We start from the raw sequence: 17,366 nt of genomic DNA, 5'->3' as shown, positions 1-17,366 counted from the left end.
TTAATTTTCTCAGAGACAGCTGAGTCGATTCTCATAAACTTAGACTAGAATATAAGCGTCTACACACTTAAAATCTCTTGCTGAATCTCGACAAAAAATGCCGAGATTTGCACAGCCGAGTGCTCAGTAATCGTCTCGGCAAAATGTAAAATAGCAAATTACTGAGAATCTCGGCAATCCTAAATTTTTTAACTGTCAATTATTGCCGAACTTGTCAGCTGAAATTTTACTGTCAGCTCGGCAAGAATTATCGGGATGGAATAATGAATTACCGAGTCATCAGTAATCGAAAAAAGGAAAGATTTTTCTTTATTATTTTATTGAAATAATATCACACAAAATGCAAAAAATATGAATTCTTATAATAGATTATCAAATAAAGAAGTATGTTTTGACACAAACATTTGCAACAACTCCGAAGATATGCAATCCTATTGTTTATTCCGATCGAATCTGAATTATTTTTATTCTGTGTCTCGATCGAGCTTTCCATACAAAAGCGCCTTTCGATCGAAATACAGAACAGGGGCAATGGATTTCTGTACATTGTAACATTTGTGAAATCATGGATTAGATTAATTTTATTTGTATTTCTGCGAAGCTCACGGTTGAAGCTTAAATCAATCCATTGTGTGAGTGACCCAGTGGAAAAAGCCGGAAAATGCGATCTGTTATTGCAGTAGTTTATGTTTTAGTTCCTAGTGGCATTTCGGACAAAAAATAACCCATCGTGAAATGTCTTTCGAAAATAGTATTTCGATTTTTTTTGTATTGAATTGTGAGTTAGAACAATCTAGAACTGCTTGAGTATGTACTACTGAAATTATTACAGGATTAGGGAGCCCCATTCGTCGTCGTCGTCGTCGGCTGCTCAGAGTATTTGCTCCAGCTTCAAACCAAGCCGACCCTTGGCAACGTCAATCGAAATTACGGTCACTTCGACTCTGTCGCCGATGTTCACACGTTTTCCGTTCATCTTGCTTCGATGAATAAGTCCATTATTTTCCACGCCGATATCAACGAACGCACCGAAATCGGTGACGTTATTGACTGCTCCGGTCAGGATAGTGCCCTCCGCTAGGTCTGCCATCGACGTCAAACCCTTTTTGAACATCGGTGGCTTATTAACGTCGGCACGATAATCTCGGAGCAGATCTCGCTGCAGTGCCGAAAGAACACAATCAATTCGTTCGATCGGTTGATTAAACATGCCGGCCATCGCCTCTTTCGGAGTTCGGAATGCAAAATCTCTTATGCCTAGGATAAAATCAGCACGTCCAATCTCTTTATTGGACTGACCAGCTTTTCTGATGATGCTTTCGGCAAGTTCGTAGCTTTCCGGATGAACCCAGGTCGAATCCAGTAGGTTGTACTCTCGAACACCGGCCGTCAGCGGTTCGATTCGGATAAATCCAGCGCACTGGGTAAACGTTCGATCACCGATAAACTTAACCTTAAGCAATTGCTCACGACTGCGGAATGGACCGTGCCGAGTCCGGTGGGTCACGATGTGCTCGGCCCGCTTGGCCGTTAATCCGGCCACATGGCTAAGCAAACTGACGGAGGCGGTGTTGATGTCGACACCCACGAAGGACACACATTCCATCACCACTTCGTCGAGGCTTTCCGAGAGGGTTTTCTCGTTCAGGTCATGCTGATACATTCCCACTCCCAGATGGCGGGGTTCGATTTTAACATACTCGCACAGTGGATCCTGCAGTCGGCGGGCGATTGATACTGTGATAGAAAATGAAAGTATTTAAATGACGGATTTTTAAACAGAAAAGAACAGTTCCTACCGGCACTGATCAAATTCACGTCCATCTTGGGGAATTCTTTTTTTGCAACCTCACTGCAGGAATAAATCGAAGCTCCCTGTTCCGGTACGATGCAGTAGCGTACCCATCGCTTATCCAGGATTCCCTCGTCCAACATGTAGGACAGCATCGACTCGGTTTCCCGGCAAGCCGTTCCATTTCCCAGAGCGATCATGTTGCAGTTGTGTTTGTTCATCATGTTGGCAATGATTCCGGGAGCCACCTTCGAACGTTCGCCACCGATGTGCGGATAAACGGTTGCCGTGTCCAGCAGTTCTCCGCACTCGGAGATGATCGCTAGCTTGCAACCGTTGCTGAAACCCGGATCGACACCGAGAATTTTCTCCCCTTTGACCGGACCCGTCAGCAGCAGTTGTTTGAGATTGTTAGCAAATACCTCAACCGATGCCTTCTCGGCACGTTTGGTCAGTTCCGATCGAACCGTACGCGTCATTAGAGGAATCACTGCGGAACAGAAATGGGAAGATCAATGATTAATGGTTTGTTGGAGAGAAATGGCCAACATCCGATTGTGAGAGCATAAAACAGTTGATTTTTTAAACCAAAAACGGTGCGACCAGACGAAAGCCGGATACGTCAGAAATTTCAAAAGAACCAAAAATAAAACTGCCCACAGAACAATCCGTGGTGAGTGCGAAAAAAAATCCCTTGTAGCTACCGACCATGGCGAGAACAAAGCAAAAGATTTCGACGTGAAGGATTAGCAAAAAATCAAACACACTTCAGACATACGTTATTCGGATATATGACCATTAACCAGGTACAGAGCATTGTGCAACGAAATGTCTTACGCTTTTTAGTAAACGCTTCATCGAACGATGCCTCGAATAGTTCCGTGCGCTTCTTCGACTGGACGCCGCTCTGCAGGTACTCCCGCTTTAGGAACCAGTATAAATCGCCCTTGACTTGGTCCTTGAATTGAAGCTTAATACTGAGCACTTTCTGATTCTCTCCACGATTCAGGGCCATGATCTGATGCGCCCGCAGATATTTGGTGGTGCAGGTGAAATTGAAGTAGTGCTCAAACTTGAATTCATCGACCTTTTTCGGGATCCGTTTGAGACTGGCAATGCTAACTTTTCCGCCGGGGCCGGCAGCGGTTCCAGTGGCTGCGGCCGGCAAGTCACCGTTGTTGTTTGATTCGGCTTTCTCTCGTTTTTTTGCGACTTGAGCTGACGTTAGCACGATGTCATATTTTGCAGTACTATTTCGAAAAAAAAGAGAGGAAATTAGTTCCGTTCTCGAATCTTTATAAAAAATCGTCATACTTACAGTCTGCGAATTTCTTCCAGCACGGCTGTATTCTTGCTGAAATTATGTGCCATCAAATGTTTAATTCCTTCTTCGACCTTTTCGACCGTCTCCAATCCTTCGATTTCCGGTTTTACCAAATCGGGCAAATCAATTTCCGACATGGTACCGATCAAAATACTTTCCGCCAGTGGATCCAAACCGAGTGCCTTTGCGCGGTCAGCCAACGAGCCCTTGTTGGCCGGTTTGAACGGTGCGTACATGTGATCCAGCTCGTCAACGCTTTTCGCCGACAGCAGATCCAGTTTAATATCTTCGGTCAGTTTCTCTTCTTTTTCGAGACTTTTTATGATGGTGTCCGCTTTGGCTTTGATCGACAGAATCTGATTGTACGCCAACTTAACATCCCGCAGTTCGTCCGGTGTCATTTCGCCGATCAGTTCTCTTCGGTAGCGGCAAATAAACGGAATGGTGTTTTCCTCCTCGAACAACCTAATGATGTTGCGTGCCGTTTTCCGGTCAATGTTTTGCATTTCCGATAGCAGCTCAAAATCATCCCACTGGTCACGGACTGTCATACTGACGCGTTTCTTATACTTTGGTCGAGTGTCCGTTTCGTCCTTCACGTCAACCTTGACCGGAATTGGTTTCGTTTCTTCCTGTTTTGGCGTATCTGGAATTGCAACAACTTCTTGCACATTCGCATCCTCGTGCTTAATTTCAATCGACGATTCCAATGCCGGTCCCACATTTCCATCGAGCTCAGCTTGATCAACGGCTTTCTTCCGACTACCTCGTCTTGCGGCAACCGCTTTCGGTTGTTTCGGGGCTTTGGGTTCTTTTGGAACCTTTGGTACTTTTGGTGCCTTGGGAACTTTTTCCTTCGGTACTTTTGGAGCCTTAGGTTCTTTCGGTGCCTTGGGAGCTTTTGGGACTTTTGGAGCTTTCGGTTCCTTTGGAGCTTTCGGCTCGCGTGGTTTCCTAGGAGCTCTTGGTTTGGGTTCCGTTTTCGGTTTTTTCGTTGGACTATCCGATGCTTTGCTGGATGCTCTTCTCTTGACTGGTGGTTTTCTGCATAAACAAAACAATTTTTTTTCATATAGGTATGAAAACCCACTAACAAAACGAACAAAGATACTTACAGTTCTCTCAGTTTACTCTCATCAAAGTCGGAATCGTCACTGTCGGAGGAATGTTTCCTAACGCGTTTGGCCTTTGGTTTCGCATCCGGACTGGAGAAAATGCCCTCGGGATCGCTCTCCTCCGGTTCCGAGTCCGTGTCGGAAGGAATAACGATTGGCGCTTTGGTAGCGGCACGGCGAGTTCGAGTCGTCATGGCTTTCGAAGGTAGTCGAACACTCGAGAAGCTGTTTCCACTGCACAAAACACCGGATTCGAATATGTATTGAGAACTGTATCTTGATACAGTTTACTGATGATGCACTGGGGTAATAAAATTCATGGACGAGCAAACAGAACTCGCGAAAAATTAAAGGCGGTTTACTTTTTTGCACTTCAATTTTTTTTCGGCGTTTTGCGATTGGTGTTCGCTATGACATTTCTGACGGGTAACAGACAGTGTTGTCAGTTGAATGATTTTCAAATTTTGCGGTATTGAAACGTCTAATTAAGACGCTACGCACAATGGGATGAAACGAATATGAACTGTGTGTTAAATTTTTAATAAGCAGCGTGGCGAATACTTGCAGTTGTCACCTCGATCGACACTGGTGCCGCATTCAAATCATGACACTATTCCCGGGTGCTGCATGCATTTCACGCTAGAGTTTTGTTTTGCTGTTGATTAAAATTACGCAAACATTTTTTTGTTTTATTCTGATTGAATTCACGTGTGATTTAAACGATATGTTGCCTTTTACACTTACGGATATCGTGTGAGAACTATTTAAATTGTTCCAGTTGGAATATTTCTATAATAGGTAGAAGAACTTTGTTATTGATTCGGAATTTGAAAGATCGCGACGAATATTCGAGTAGGTGTCAGTAGTGAGATTCTTTATCCTAAGTAACATTTTTAAAATAATAAATACTTGTAGCTGTCTTCAATGCTACATAATAAATCTTGCATTGAATAAACTTTAAACTCCACGAAAGCCTACTGAAAACCTCTACAAGAGCATGTTCCTGCAAAGTGCGCCATTCTTCATAAGGTTTATGAAGCAAAGTGAAGAATCAGCATAAACTTGCGTTAAAACTCCAAGTTCAAGGAAATTTTGAAACCAGCTTTACGATCAATATTAAATTTATTCAAATGGAATGAATTCCACCATGAATAAACTGTCGTTTTGATGATATTTTTCTTGACTATGTGTGTGTCATGTCTGCTTTGAATGCAATCAGAATGAATATATTAGATTTTAAGGGCTGAGGCCAGTGTGTTTAAGGGCGTTTTAAAGGGCTATTTTTACGCTTCAAATCTGATTTTCTCAGAAATGATGACGAATATCAAAAAACCCAACTGACAATCTCTTAGAAAATTAGTTTAGATTATTCTGTGAAAATTTCAGAATGATTGTTTGACTTTAGCGGTCGGAAAAGTCTTTTTTCTGAAGGAAGAATTGCATAGCTGAAAACGAAAACTTCTCGCCTTCAAAAACATGGATCAAAACTCTATCCTGACAATGTCTAGATAATTTAATTTAGATGCGATTAGTGCATAAAAACATATATGTTGTCGCGATAAAAGTGAAGGGAAAGTTATTTTTGTAAAGGTAAGTCGATTTCTATGGTGGCGCCATTTTAGCACAGACTAACAGACAGGACACTCAAAATAGATTCTTCAATCATTTTAACGGTCATTTCGAATATTCCTTTAGTTGGGACAGTACAGGCATATGTCAACCCTATCAAAACATCCTGTCTGTCATCTAAACTGTGTTTATTTTTTTCATTTACCAACAGAGTTGCCATTTATACAGAATTACCTGTAATGTATTGATTCGTATACGACCATGCGAATTTCATGCAGGATACACACACTTAAATTTTTTAGCTGAGTTTCGGCAAAAAAATGCCGAGATTCGCACAACCGAGTAATCAGCAATCATCTCGGCAAAAATAAAATTACTGAGCGTCTCGGCATCCTAAAATTTGACAAACGTCAAATATTGCCGAAATCGTCAGCATAAGATTTACTGTTTGCTCAGTGAAACGTTCACTGAATATTCGGCAATTCAATAAAACGAAAAAATGAAAAAAATAAATTACCGAATCATCAGTAATTAAAAATCTAGTCAATTAATTTTGTTTGTATTTTCTCAACATTATAAACACGCCATTCAGGATAAAAAATTCATTTGATTAACACTTAAAGGAGGCTTACAAATTTGTTGCCAGTAGTGCTTAAAGCCTACCTGAAAACATGTAGCATAAATAAAAAGCGGCGTTTCCATATGCGGCCACCTTGAGTCGAGCTGGAAATATGAAAATAAAAATATATATTGATTTTTGGCTTACAAAAATGTTCAATATTTAATGATGCATATACGGTATTGTTAAAAAAAACTTACTTTGATCTATTGAATTATTCCATGCATTGGGTTATTTTTTCGCATATCCCCCAAAGTTTTGTCTCGAGGACGCTTTGAGCCCCGTGTTGGGTGTTTTTCCCTTATAATCGCGAGTGCTCTGATAAAGTCGCTTTTTATAAAGCGAAACATGTCACTATATTTATTCAATATTTTTACTTGCAAGTGGTTCCACGCTTCTTCGAAGATTATCCATTTTTTCACTCGAGAATTTCATTAGAAAATAATCGCACAATGCGAAGCGAAAATGTAACGCGGCAATAAATGACAGCTGTCGTGCTGAATCTCGACAACAGCTAGCGCATATTCCGAAATCTCGGCAAACGTCTCTGCTGATGTCGGCATATATGTTGTTTACTGATAAATTCAGCAAGCAATTATGCCAAATTTCGGCAAAGTGAAGCATTTTACCGAAATATCAGTGAATGCATTTAACGAAGCTCAGAAACATGCGTATTGATTACTGAGCAATCAGCAAATTTACGTGTTGCTGATCAGTTTCGGCATTTTATTATGCCGAGCTCAAGAAATGGTTTCAAGTGTGCAGATTTAATACATATTGCCAAAACTATATACATAATTGTGCCTACTTCTCATCCTCCAACGCAATACAAAATCGAACCCGTTTTGTTACAATATTTACTTGCTTCTGGTCTGCCGCCACTTAATTTCGGGTGAAAACTACCAACACAATAAAAAATAGTCTAGATGAACAACGCTGAGTCAAATAAATGGTTACCTTCAAACATCGCGAAAAAGTTGAATATATTATCAACGTAATCCAATAATTTATTGCGACTATTCATTTTCAAATATTTGGATGAAATCAGGCATCCATGCAGCTGATCCCCGCATAGCGTTTTGGCTACCTGGGCAGCCATGGCCACCAGACGGCTACCAAAATTGATTCAGTGACGGTTGTCAAATCCAATTTGACAAAACAAAGTCGCCTGTATCTAAGTTAGCCGAGCGTTTTCATCTTCTCACTTTCGCTGAAAATGTCAAAGATTTCAATGTGGAAAAATCCTGGTGGATACGGTTGTATCGTTTGAGTTGTATATCTGGCAGCGGTGAGGCAGTTGGTCACCAGAATGTCTGCCAGTCATATTTTTCCAGCTGGCAGCGTTTAGTCAGCCATCTGGCAGCCATGCGTATGCGGGTCGGTGTTGACAAACGAGGGGAAACCAACTAGTAAAAAAACTTTTACATAACACAAGGGGTGTATCGATAGTAAATAGTTCGCACAGTACATTATAGGTGGAACTAGTGCATCACGAAAAGTTATTTTTATAACAATTTACTCATACTGTCATGTCTGTTAGTCTGTGATTTTAGTTCCCTGGTAACGTAACGAAACATGAGAGAGAAATAAAATCGGCTCAAAAAGGCTGCCAAACAAGCGGCAGCTTTCTTGGATTTTATGTGATGTAGTCAAACTTGTAACCGAAAATATCAAAACTTTCTTGGCCACGCGGCCACACGGAGAGTCATTTTACACATTTGCGAGAGAGCATGGAGAGAAATGTAATACGCACAGCGAGCCACGTGGTTTTAGGCGACCTAGTGGCCTCAGCCCTTAATTACGAGTTTGAGGCTTTTTCCGAACGTAAAAACTTCATGCGCTATTATTTTTATCGTGAATGTGTGGATAAAAATAAGAATTATAACTAATCGCCTTGTAATAAAAGCGGTTTTGCGAAAAACTCCATGATTTATGAGAACTATGTTTTGTGATTCATCGTCATTTTTTTTATAAAACTATTTCGTGATGTTAAAACTTGTGCTTACGTTCTGAAAAAAAATCATGAAAGCCCATCATATTTCCTCGTGTTTGCATTTCGAAGTTTATTTGATGTCAATAAATGCTATGGTATAGGACATCATAATGGCGGCCATTTCTTTAATGCAATTACACTTAACCTAAGAAGCAATAAATCAAATAGCCCACAACAAGAGAACCCTCAAATTAGCTCTGAGTGAAACTGTCTTTCAATGAACACGCACACACAAAACAAGATTTATGAAAGAATTTAACTGACAATAATGTTTTAAAGAAAATGTTTGAAAGCAGTGTTTGCATGGTTTTATCGACGACGTTTTATTCTAGTACAAATTATTTTATTTTTAATCCAGTTGTAAGTCTAGGTAAAGGGTTTTATACAAACCTTAAAAACTATGATATTACTTGTCAAAAGAGACACTTATTATAGTTTAGTCATAACACAGGTAGTGATTGAGAAATCAATTACAAAATTCCTATAAATTATAATAAAAAACATTAGGCATTCGAATTGTTACTTGGGAATATCACGTGAATTCAATAGGAATAAAATCATAAATAAACTTGTGATTTTAACAAACAGCAAAACAAAACTCTAGCGTCAAGTAAATGTAGCATATAAAATAATGTCTCACGTGAAAGTAGCGCCCAAAATAGTGTCTATGGCGATGACATCTGCAATTATTCACCACGCTGAATGAGTACATTTTGCAGTTCATATCCCAAGTAACAATTCGAATGCCTTATGGTTTTGATTATAATTTATAGGAGTTTTGTAATTGCTTGTTCAATCACTACTTGTTTTATAACAACTATAATAAGTGTCGCTTTTGACAAGTAATATCATAGTTTTTAAAGCTTCTATAAAACCTTTTACCTAGACTAACAACTGGACTAAAAATAAATCAATTTGTACTAGAATAAAACCATGCAAACACTGCTTTGAAACATTTTCTTTAAAACATTATTGTCAGTTAAATTCTTTCATAAATCTTGTTTTGTGTGTGTGCGTGTTCATTTAATGACAGTTCCACTCAGAGCAAATTTGAGGGTTCTAAAGTACATTTATGACACTCTTGTTGTGGGCTATTTGATTCATTGCTTCTTAGATTAAGTGTAATTTGCATTAAAGAAAATTTCATGGCCGCCATTATGATTTTCTTTGCCGTAGCCTTTATTGACATCAAATAAACTTCGAAATGCAAAAACGAGGAAGTATGATGGACTTTTATAATTCATGTTCAGAACGTATGCACAAGTTTTACCGCCACGAAATAGTTTTATACAAAAAAGACGATGAATCACAGAAAATGATTTTCATAAATCATGGAGATTTTTGCAAAAACCGTATTTATTTCAAGGCGATTAGTTATAATTCTTATTTTTATCCATACATTCACGATAAAAATAAAAGCGCATGAAGTTTTTACGTTCGGTCAAAGCCTCAAACTTGTAAATAAAATCCAATGAATTCTTACTGATTGCATTCAACGCAACGCAGACGGGTATAGACGGGTATAGAAAACAGCTATACATGCTCGCATCCCAAGTAACATTTTTAATATTAATAAATACTTGTAGCTATGTTCAATGCTACATAATAAATCTTGCATTAAAACTTTAAACTCCACGAAAGCCTACTGAAAACCTCTATAAGAGCATGTTCCTGCCAAGTGGACCATTCTTCATAAGGTTTTTAAAGCAAAGTGAAGAATCAGTATAAAGCTGCGTTAAAACTTCAAGTTCAAGAAAATTTTGAAACCAGCTTTACGATCAACATTAAATTTATTTGGATGAAATGAATTCCGCTATGAATAAACTGTCGTTTTGATAATATTTTTCTTGACTATATGTGTCATGTCTGCGTTGAATGCAATCAGTAAGAATTCATTGGATTTTATTTACAAGTTTGAGGCTTTAACCGAACGTAAAAACTTCATGCGCTTTTATTTTTATCGTGAATGTATGGATAAAAATAAGAATTATAACTAATCGCCTTGAAATAAATACGGTTTTTGCAAAAATCTCCATGATTTATGAAAATCATTTTCTGTGATTCATCGTCTTTTTTGTATAAAACTATTTCGTGGCGGTAAAACTTGTGCATACGTTCTGAACATGAATTATAAAAGTCCATCATACTTCCTCGTTTTTGCATTTAGAAGTTTATTTGATGTCAATAAAGGCTACGGCAAAGAAAATCATAATGGCGGCCATGAAATTTTCTTTAATGCAAATTACACTTAATCTAAGAAGCAATGAATCAAATAGTCCACAACAAGAGTGTCATAAATGTACTTTAGAACCCTCAAATTTGCTCTTTTTGGAACTGTCATTAAATGAACACGCACACACACAAAACTAGATTTATGAAAGAATTTAACTGACAATAATGTTCTAAAGAGAAATTTTTAAAGCAATATTAAGAGCGTTTGCATGGTTTTATTCTAGTACAAATTGATTTATTTTTAGTCCAGTTGTTAGTCTAGGTAAAAGGTTTTATAGAAGCTTTAAAAACTATGATATTACTTGTCAAAAGCGACACTCATTATAGTTGTTATGAAACAAGTAGTGATTGAACAAGCAATTACAAAACTCCTATAAATTATAATCAAAACCATAAGGCATTCGAATTGTTACTTGGGTATGGTAGTAGTAAAGGTTGCGAATTATTAATTGTCTCTGAGAGCTTGTGCCGTCAATTTTCGTATTTCGTCATGTTCATTTACCAATCATATTTTTAGTTGGGACATGGAGAAATGTTCTACAATGGGGCTGTTTTCTTGTGGCATATAAAAGAGTGTATTTTTCAGGTGGCTTTCTAAAAGTTTTTATATAACACATGGATCAATAAATCCCGAGACTAAAGCAGAGATGGCGCTCGTAGTAAACCAGTAACCACGTCTTTCTAGAGTACTAACCTTTGCTTGAAACGGGTCAAAATTTTAAGTCGATCCGACCAGAAACAGCTGAGTTATCGAGGTTGGAGTAAAGTCGTTTTGTAGTTTGTTTGAAAAATGGAAAAAACCGAGATTCGTGTTTTGATAAAACATTGTTTTTTGATGGGTAAAAACACCGTGCAAGCGAAACAATGGATTGAAAAATGTTATCCGGACTCTTGTCCATCAAAAGCAACGATTTGTCGGTGGTTCGCCGAGTTTAAACGTGGTCGTAAAGACACAAATGACGCGAAACGCTCGGGTAGACCTGTGGAAGCCGTGACACCGGAAAATGTGAGTGAAGTGACAAAAATTATAATGAAAGATCGTAAAGTGACGCTCCTTTAGATTGCTGAGATGACACAGATATCATATGGAAATGTATTTACTATTACTAATTGAGCATGAAAAAGGTTTTTTCCAAGTGAGTGCCGCGATTGCTTTCGATGGAACAAAATGCACACTGGCACAAGTCGATGAAAACAATGGCGACATTGAACGAATTGGGCTTTGATCTGCTTCCCCACCCCCCATACTCGCCAGATTTAGCCCCCAGTGACTACTACAGTGTTGTTTCCATTGTTAGTCTCGGGGCTTATTGATCCATGTGTTAGGAATGAGACAACTAAACAACTAACAGTTTCATAAAACCAATTAGATTTCACGACTAATTCCATCTTTATTTATCCCGTAGGAAACAGCTAACCCCCAGTAATTTAGATTGGCAAACTACTTCATTTGTTTTTATTTGACAATTACACTCAAATTGAGTAGTGAAAATCATAAGGCATGGGGGACGGGTATAGTATGATAGGTAAGTCGATGCCTTTCACGCAGCCCGCCTGGGTTCGGTTCCCAACCCCGCACATAGGGTCAGAAAGTTTTTCTGACCCGAAGAGGCAAATGACCTTAAGGTTAAAACCTCTATAATCGAAACAAAAAAAAAATCATAAGGCATATCTTATGATGCATCGAAAATCACCAAAATCACCAAAATCACCATTTCATAATTAAAATATACCTCTGTGTTATGCATATCATCTGTCACTATTATACTTTTTATACGAACAACTTCTGAATTCCACAGTATATGAGAGAAGTTATGTTTGTCATAGAAATTTCGCACAATGTTCCTAAAAAATTCGTATGATTTTCATAAGGCGTTTTATTGGAATTCCAATTTTCGTGACTTCATTAGGCGGTCTAATGATTCGCATACGAGTTTTTTGTGGCTAAAAACTATTCGAAATCATTATGTAATTCCAAATATTTTCCATTGTGTGCCACGAAAAATCTCGAATTTAAAAATGCAATAATAAAAACACGATTTGATAGGTTCCAATAATTTTACATTTATTTAATAGGTTGATTCATGAAATTCATTTATGAAAAATGTTTAGTTTCAACAGGAAATCGAATCATCAGCAGAAATGGTGATGTGAATTGGCCTCCGAGAAGCTGCGATTTGACGCCGCTGGATTATTTTCTTTGTAAAGCGATTGAAGATAAATGTTACGCCAACCATGCAGAAACAATTGAAGGCATCAACCACGAAATTAAAGTTGCAATTGTTGACATAGGGCCAGAAAATATTGAAAATGAACTAAAAAATTAAATGGATCGGATTGGCTACTGCCGTTCATGAATCAAGAGTTCATTGCACATATTTGACAGCTTCTTCTCTGGAGAGAAAGTATTGACGGATTGATGAGCAGTTTTGATTTTTTGACAATATTTTCGTCAATCCAATGAAGTTTCCATTACACGATCAAAAGTATTGTCAATACTCCTTGTATTGACAGAAATATTGTCTCTTGTAAGGGCCACTTTAAACAAATAATAATGAACAAATAGCGGCCCTTACACGATCATCAAAAGTGTCATTACTAAAAAGTAATGGCACTTTTAATGATCGTGTAAGGTCAACGAGTTCAGTAATGACACGAGTAATGATGGAATTCTGGAGTTTCCATCATTACAAACATTATTTCTTCTTCTTATTTTTTTTGTGGAAGTGCTGAATATCTTTAGAACTATACGCGAAAAAATGACAAAGTGTAGATTTAAATTGTTAATATTTCACCTTAACGTTTCAATGGCAAATCAAATTTATTTTCAGCTAAACGAAATTAAAAATATTGCTATTGCTATTGCTGGAGTAGTTACAAATACTCATCATTAATAATGAACGTGTAATGCTAAAAAGTAATGATGTACAGTAATGCCGAGCGTTTGAGCAGAAGTGTCATTACTTAGTAATGACACTTTTAATGATCGTGTAAGGGCCGCTAATGCTCGAAATTACATACAAAGATTAACACAAGTTTCTCATATTTATGTGGCTCAGTCGGTTACAGAAATTGGTTATAAGCGGCCCTTACACGATCATTGAAAGTGTCATTACTAAGTAATGACACTTCTGCTCAAACGCTCGTCATTACTGCATTACTGTACATCATTACTTTTTAGCATTACACGTTCATTATTAATGATGAGTATTTGTAACTACTCCAGCAATAGCAAAAGCAATATTTTTATTTTCGTTTAGCTGAAAATAAATTTGATTTGCCATTGAAACGTTAAGGTTAATGATATATTAACAATTTAAATCTACACTTTGTCATTTTTTCGCATATAGTTCTAAAGATATTCAGCACTTCCACAAAAAAATAAGAAGAAATGATGTTGGTAATGATGGAAAATCCGGAATTCCATCATTACTCGTGTCATTACTGAACTCGTAGACCTTACACGATCATTAAAAGTGCCATTACTTTTTAGTAATGACACTTTTAATGATCGTGTAAGGGCCGCTATAAATCTTGATGTTTGAAACGCGTATTTACCGATCTTATTGACCGTGTTCAACTCTCGCCCAAAAGTACCTTTTTGAAACATTGATGGTTTTGGTTTTACTTTTTGTGTGTGTGAGAGGAAAAAACAAAAATATTTGATATCAAGCAGATTATTTGAGATCAAACCGATTATTTACGATTCACAGAAAATCAAGACACAAGTTTTAGTTTGAAGATTTATCAATTTTGTTAGTATTTGGTTCTATGGTCGTTGGAAAAGCTCACAAATCTTCCCACTCAGTAATAATTAAGTGATTTCTCAGTTTCGTAACCTAAACTACATTGAATCTTCGTTCAACAGGAAAGGTGCAACGTTGTCGAAGTTATTGAATGTGGTGGACAAATTAACTGTTTCCTATGTGATAAAAATGTTCGGAAATCGACAGTCAGTAAGTCTAAATCGAGGGGGGAATGGTTTTCGCAAAAGCGTCGAGAAGAGTTGCCATCTACTACAAGCGGAATCCCAGCATCAGCATTCAAGAAATGTCGTCTACAATCGTTTATCGAACTAAAAATCTTACAAGACTGTGTTAACTTTGAATCGTGGGATAAACAAATCAATTTGGCCATTCTCACAAGAAGCTGATAAAGTATGATTACCGGGTACAGGGTCTACATCTAGATTCTTGAACAGCTTCCAGAACAGGAATATTCTACGATTATACAAATTACTAACATCAATAAACTTGGTTCACACTTGATCCTTAAAAAGTGTGATCCTGTGTGCTGATGGACTGACTGATCGTCGAAGAAAGTCTGTTCTCCGCAATGATCTTCCAGGAATATTAAAATGCAATCTCTCCAAAAGCGCTGGGCAGTCGATGTTATTTGAAAGCAAGTCGAAGACAAACAGTCGCTGAAGAAAAATTCGTCTGTTTTGTACTGTAGGAAGATTAATCAGAGCGCAGCGATTTTCGTAGCTAGGTAATTGAAGACGGTTTTGCCATGGAAGTCGTCGTAGTGCAAATTGAATGAAACGAAGCTTACGATTAAAGACGATGCCCAAATCTTTGACAGCAGAAACGCGTTGAACTGGAACAGCCATCATAGAGTATTCAAATACGATCGGAGATTGCGATCGTGAGATAGTAATTGCACCGCAATTTTTGATGTTAATACTCATACCGTTTCTGTCACACCAGTCAATAACTTTGTCAACGTCCATTTGTAAGGCACAGCAATCCACAAGGCTAGTAATGATGCGATACACTTTGAGATCGTCTGCATACATTACTTTAGGCGACGATAATTCTCTACATAGGTCATTCACGAACAATACGAAGAGTAGTGGACCTAGATGGCTTCCTTGGGGAACACCTGATATAATGTTGAAAGGATCAGAAAGAATAGATCCTACACGAACTGAGGCTATGCGATTTGTGAGATACGAAAAAATCCAATCTGTCAGCCAGTCGGGGAAACCACCACGCCTCAATTTTTCTATTGCGAGCAGATGGGGTACACAATCGAAAGCTTTAGAGAAATCAACGTACAACGCATCAACTTGTTGTCGTTTCTCGAGTTTGTCAATCAGTATAGAAACGTAGCTCATCATATTAGTCGTTGTTGATCGTTTTCTGACAAAGCCATGCTGTTCAGTGTTGATAATGTGCTTTACTGCGGGATAAAGATACTCCAACAGCATACGTTCGAAAACTTTTGGTAAGCAACTCAGAATGGAAATGCCTCTGTAGTTATCGACGTCATGAACGATACCAGTTTTATGAATCGGAACGATTAAAGCTTCTTTCCACTTCGCCGGAAAATACTTCTCAATTAAGGAACGATTGAAAAGCAGTGAAGTCGGCAAAGCTAAGGCAGAAGAGCATTCTTTTATAAATGAAGGTGGCAATCCATCCGATCCTGGTCCTTTTGATCCATTGACACGTTGCAGATTAGTATACACTTCACTTGCCGTGAACACAATCGCTGGTAAGTTCAGATTATACATCGGTAGGCTATTCAGGTACGATTCAGACAAAGGTGGTGAGTTATTACTTAGCACACTTTGAAAGAAAGACGCGAATAGGTTAGCTGAATCTAAAGCTGCTGAAGACGAGTGATTCCCGTAGAAAACATTTTCGGGAATTCCATGAGAAGACGTTTTATTCCGAAGATAAAACCAAAATTGTTTTGGATCAGATTTGAAGTTACTTTCCAGTCGAGATATATAAATCCGAAAACACGATGCATTGAGTGAATCGAACTGACGTTCCGAATCTCGCACGAGCAATTTATCATTTTCACATTTTGTCCGAAAAAACGAGCCTTTCTTAGGCGGTTCCGAAGGTTGCGAAGCTCACTGTTCCACCAAGGTCGTTTGTTACTTGAGTGACGTATATGTCGAGGAACGAGGTGTTGAAAAATAGAATCTAGCTTACGGTAAAACTTTTCAACTGCTTCATCTAATGTTTCATGCGTCAGTATATCAACCCAGTTTATACGTGAAATTTCCGCATTTAATTCATGGTAGTCACACCGATTGAAATCGTAGAGCGTGTCTTCCTCGACATCCACATGCGAAGAAAGTGAGACTTCTATTTTTAATACGAAGGGAGGATGATGGCGATCCAATCTCAACAGAGACGAAGAGGGTACAAAAACTTCACAATCACTGGTCCAGCTAACGAATGCTAGGTCAAGCAGTTTACCATTCTGATTTGTCAAATAATTTATCTGTTGTAAACCAGAAGCGATCATCATTTCAACGAATAAAATTTCATTTACTGAAGCTGCATTGCTAGGTAGTAGGCAACCGACTTCATCGTCGAAGCTCCAGTGTAGCAGCGGAAGATTATAGTCACCCAGAACTATAACCCTATCACGGCCAGCAAATTTTCTAATTATTTCATTCACACAAACTGCATGTTGCTCGATTTTCTATCGAATCTGGTCAAATATCTGGTCAAATATCGAATTCGTGTGGTTCAGTTTAACAGAAGACGACGCCATCAGTATGGTTTCAGGCAGGGATATCAGATTTCATTTATTTTACTGAAAGGCTTCTTGAGCATCATTTGCGAAGCGCGGCTGAGGTATGAATGTGGTGATTTTGATGAGAAGCACTGCGAAATGCTCTCCGGTTGAGAAAGCGGATTTTAAGGCACCTTCCAATGATTACTTGTTTCGATTGATGCTAAATTGTTATTGTTATT

At 38.2% G+C, this 17,366-nt stretch overlaps 1 protein-coding gene across 1 annotated transcript; it reads right to left on the bottom strand.

Moving 5' to 3' along the window:
* Positions 1-732: 732 nt before the first annotated feature.
* LOC131425585 (uncharacterized protein YdcI) lies at positions 733-4,649 on the bottom strand. The gene is made up of 5 exons (XM_058587584.1): positions 4,232-4,649; positions 3,111-4,160; positions 2,630-3,042; positions 1,800-2,282; positions 733-1,737 (listed from the first exon to the last, which is right to left on the bottom strand). Exons 1-5 carry the CDS (start codon positions 4,423-4,425, stop codon positions 872-874), a joined length of 3,006 nt encoding a protein of 1,001 aa, XP_058443567.1. The 5' UTR covers positions 4,426-4,649; the 3' UTR covers positions 733-871.
* Positions 4,650-17,366: the final 12,717 nt, after the last annotated feature.

Source organism: Malaya genurostris, chromosome 1, assembly GCF_030247185.1.
Source record: "Malaya genurostris strain Urasoe2022 chromosome 1, Malgen_1.1, whole genome shotgun sequence".
Lineage (NCBI taxonomy): Eukaryota > Metazoa > Arthropoda > Insecta > Diptera > Culicidae > Malaya > Malaya genurostris.
This window is presented reverse-complemented; position numbering and strand designations above follow the sequence as displayed.

Bases quoted from the DNA above. Each gene is read 5' to 3' on its own strand.
- LOC131425585 (XM_058587584.1), bottom strand. From the start codon at position 4,425: ATGACGACTCGAACTCGCCGTGCCGCTACCAAAGCGCCAATCGTTATT. The intron at 3,043-3,110 runs GTAAGTATGACG...TTTTCGAAATAG, and splicing joins CTGGAAGAAATTCGCAGACT to TACTGCAAAATATGACATCG. The intron at 2,283-2,629 runs GTAAGACATTTC...TCTGTTCCGCAG, and splicing joins TGAAGCGTTTACTAAAAAGC to TGATTCCTCTAATGACGCGT.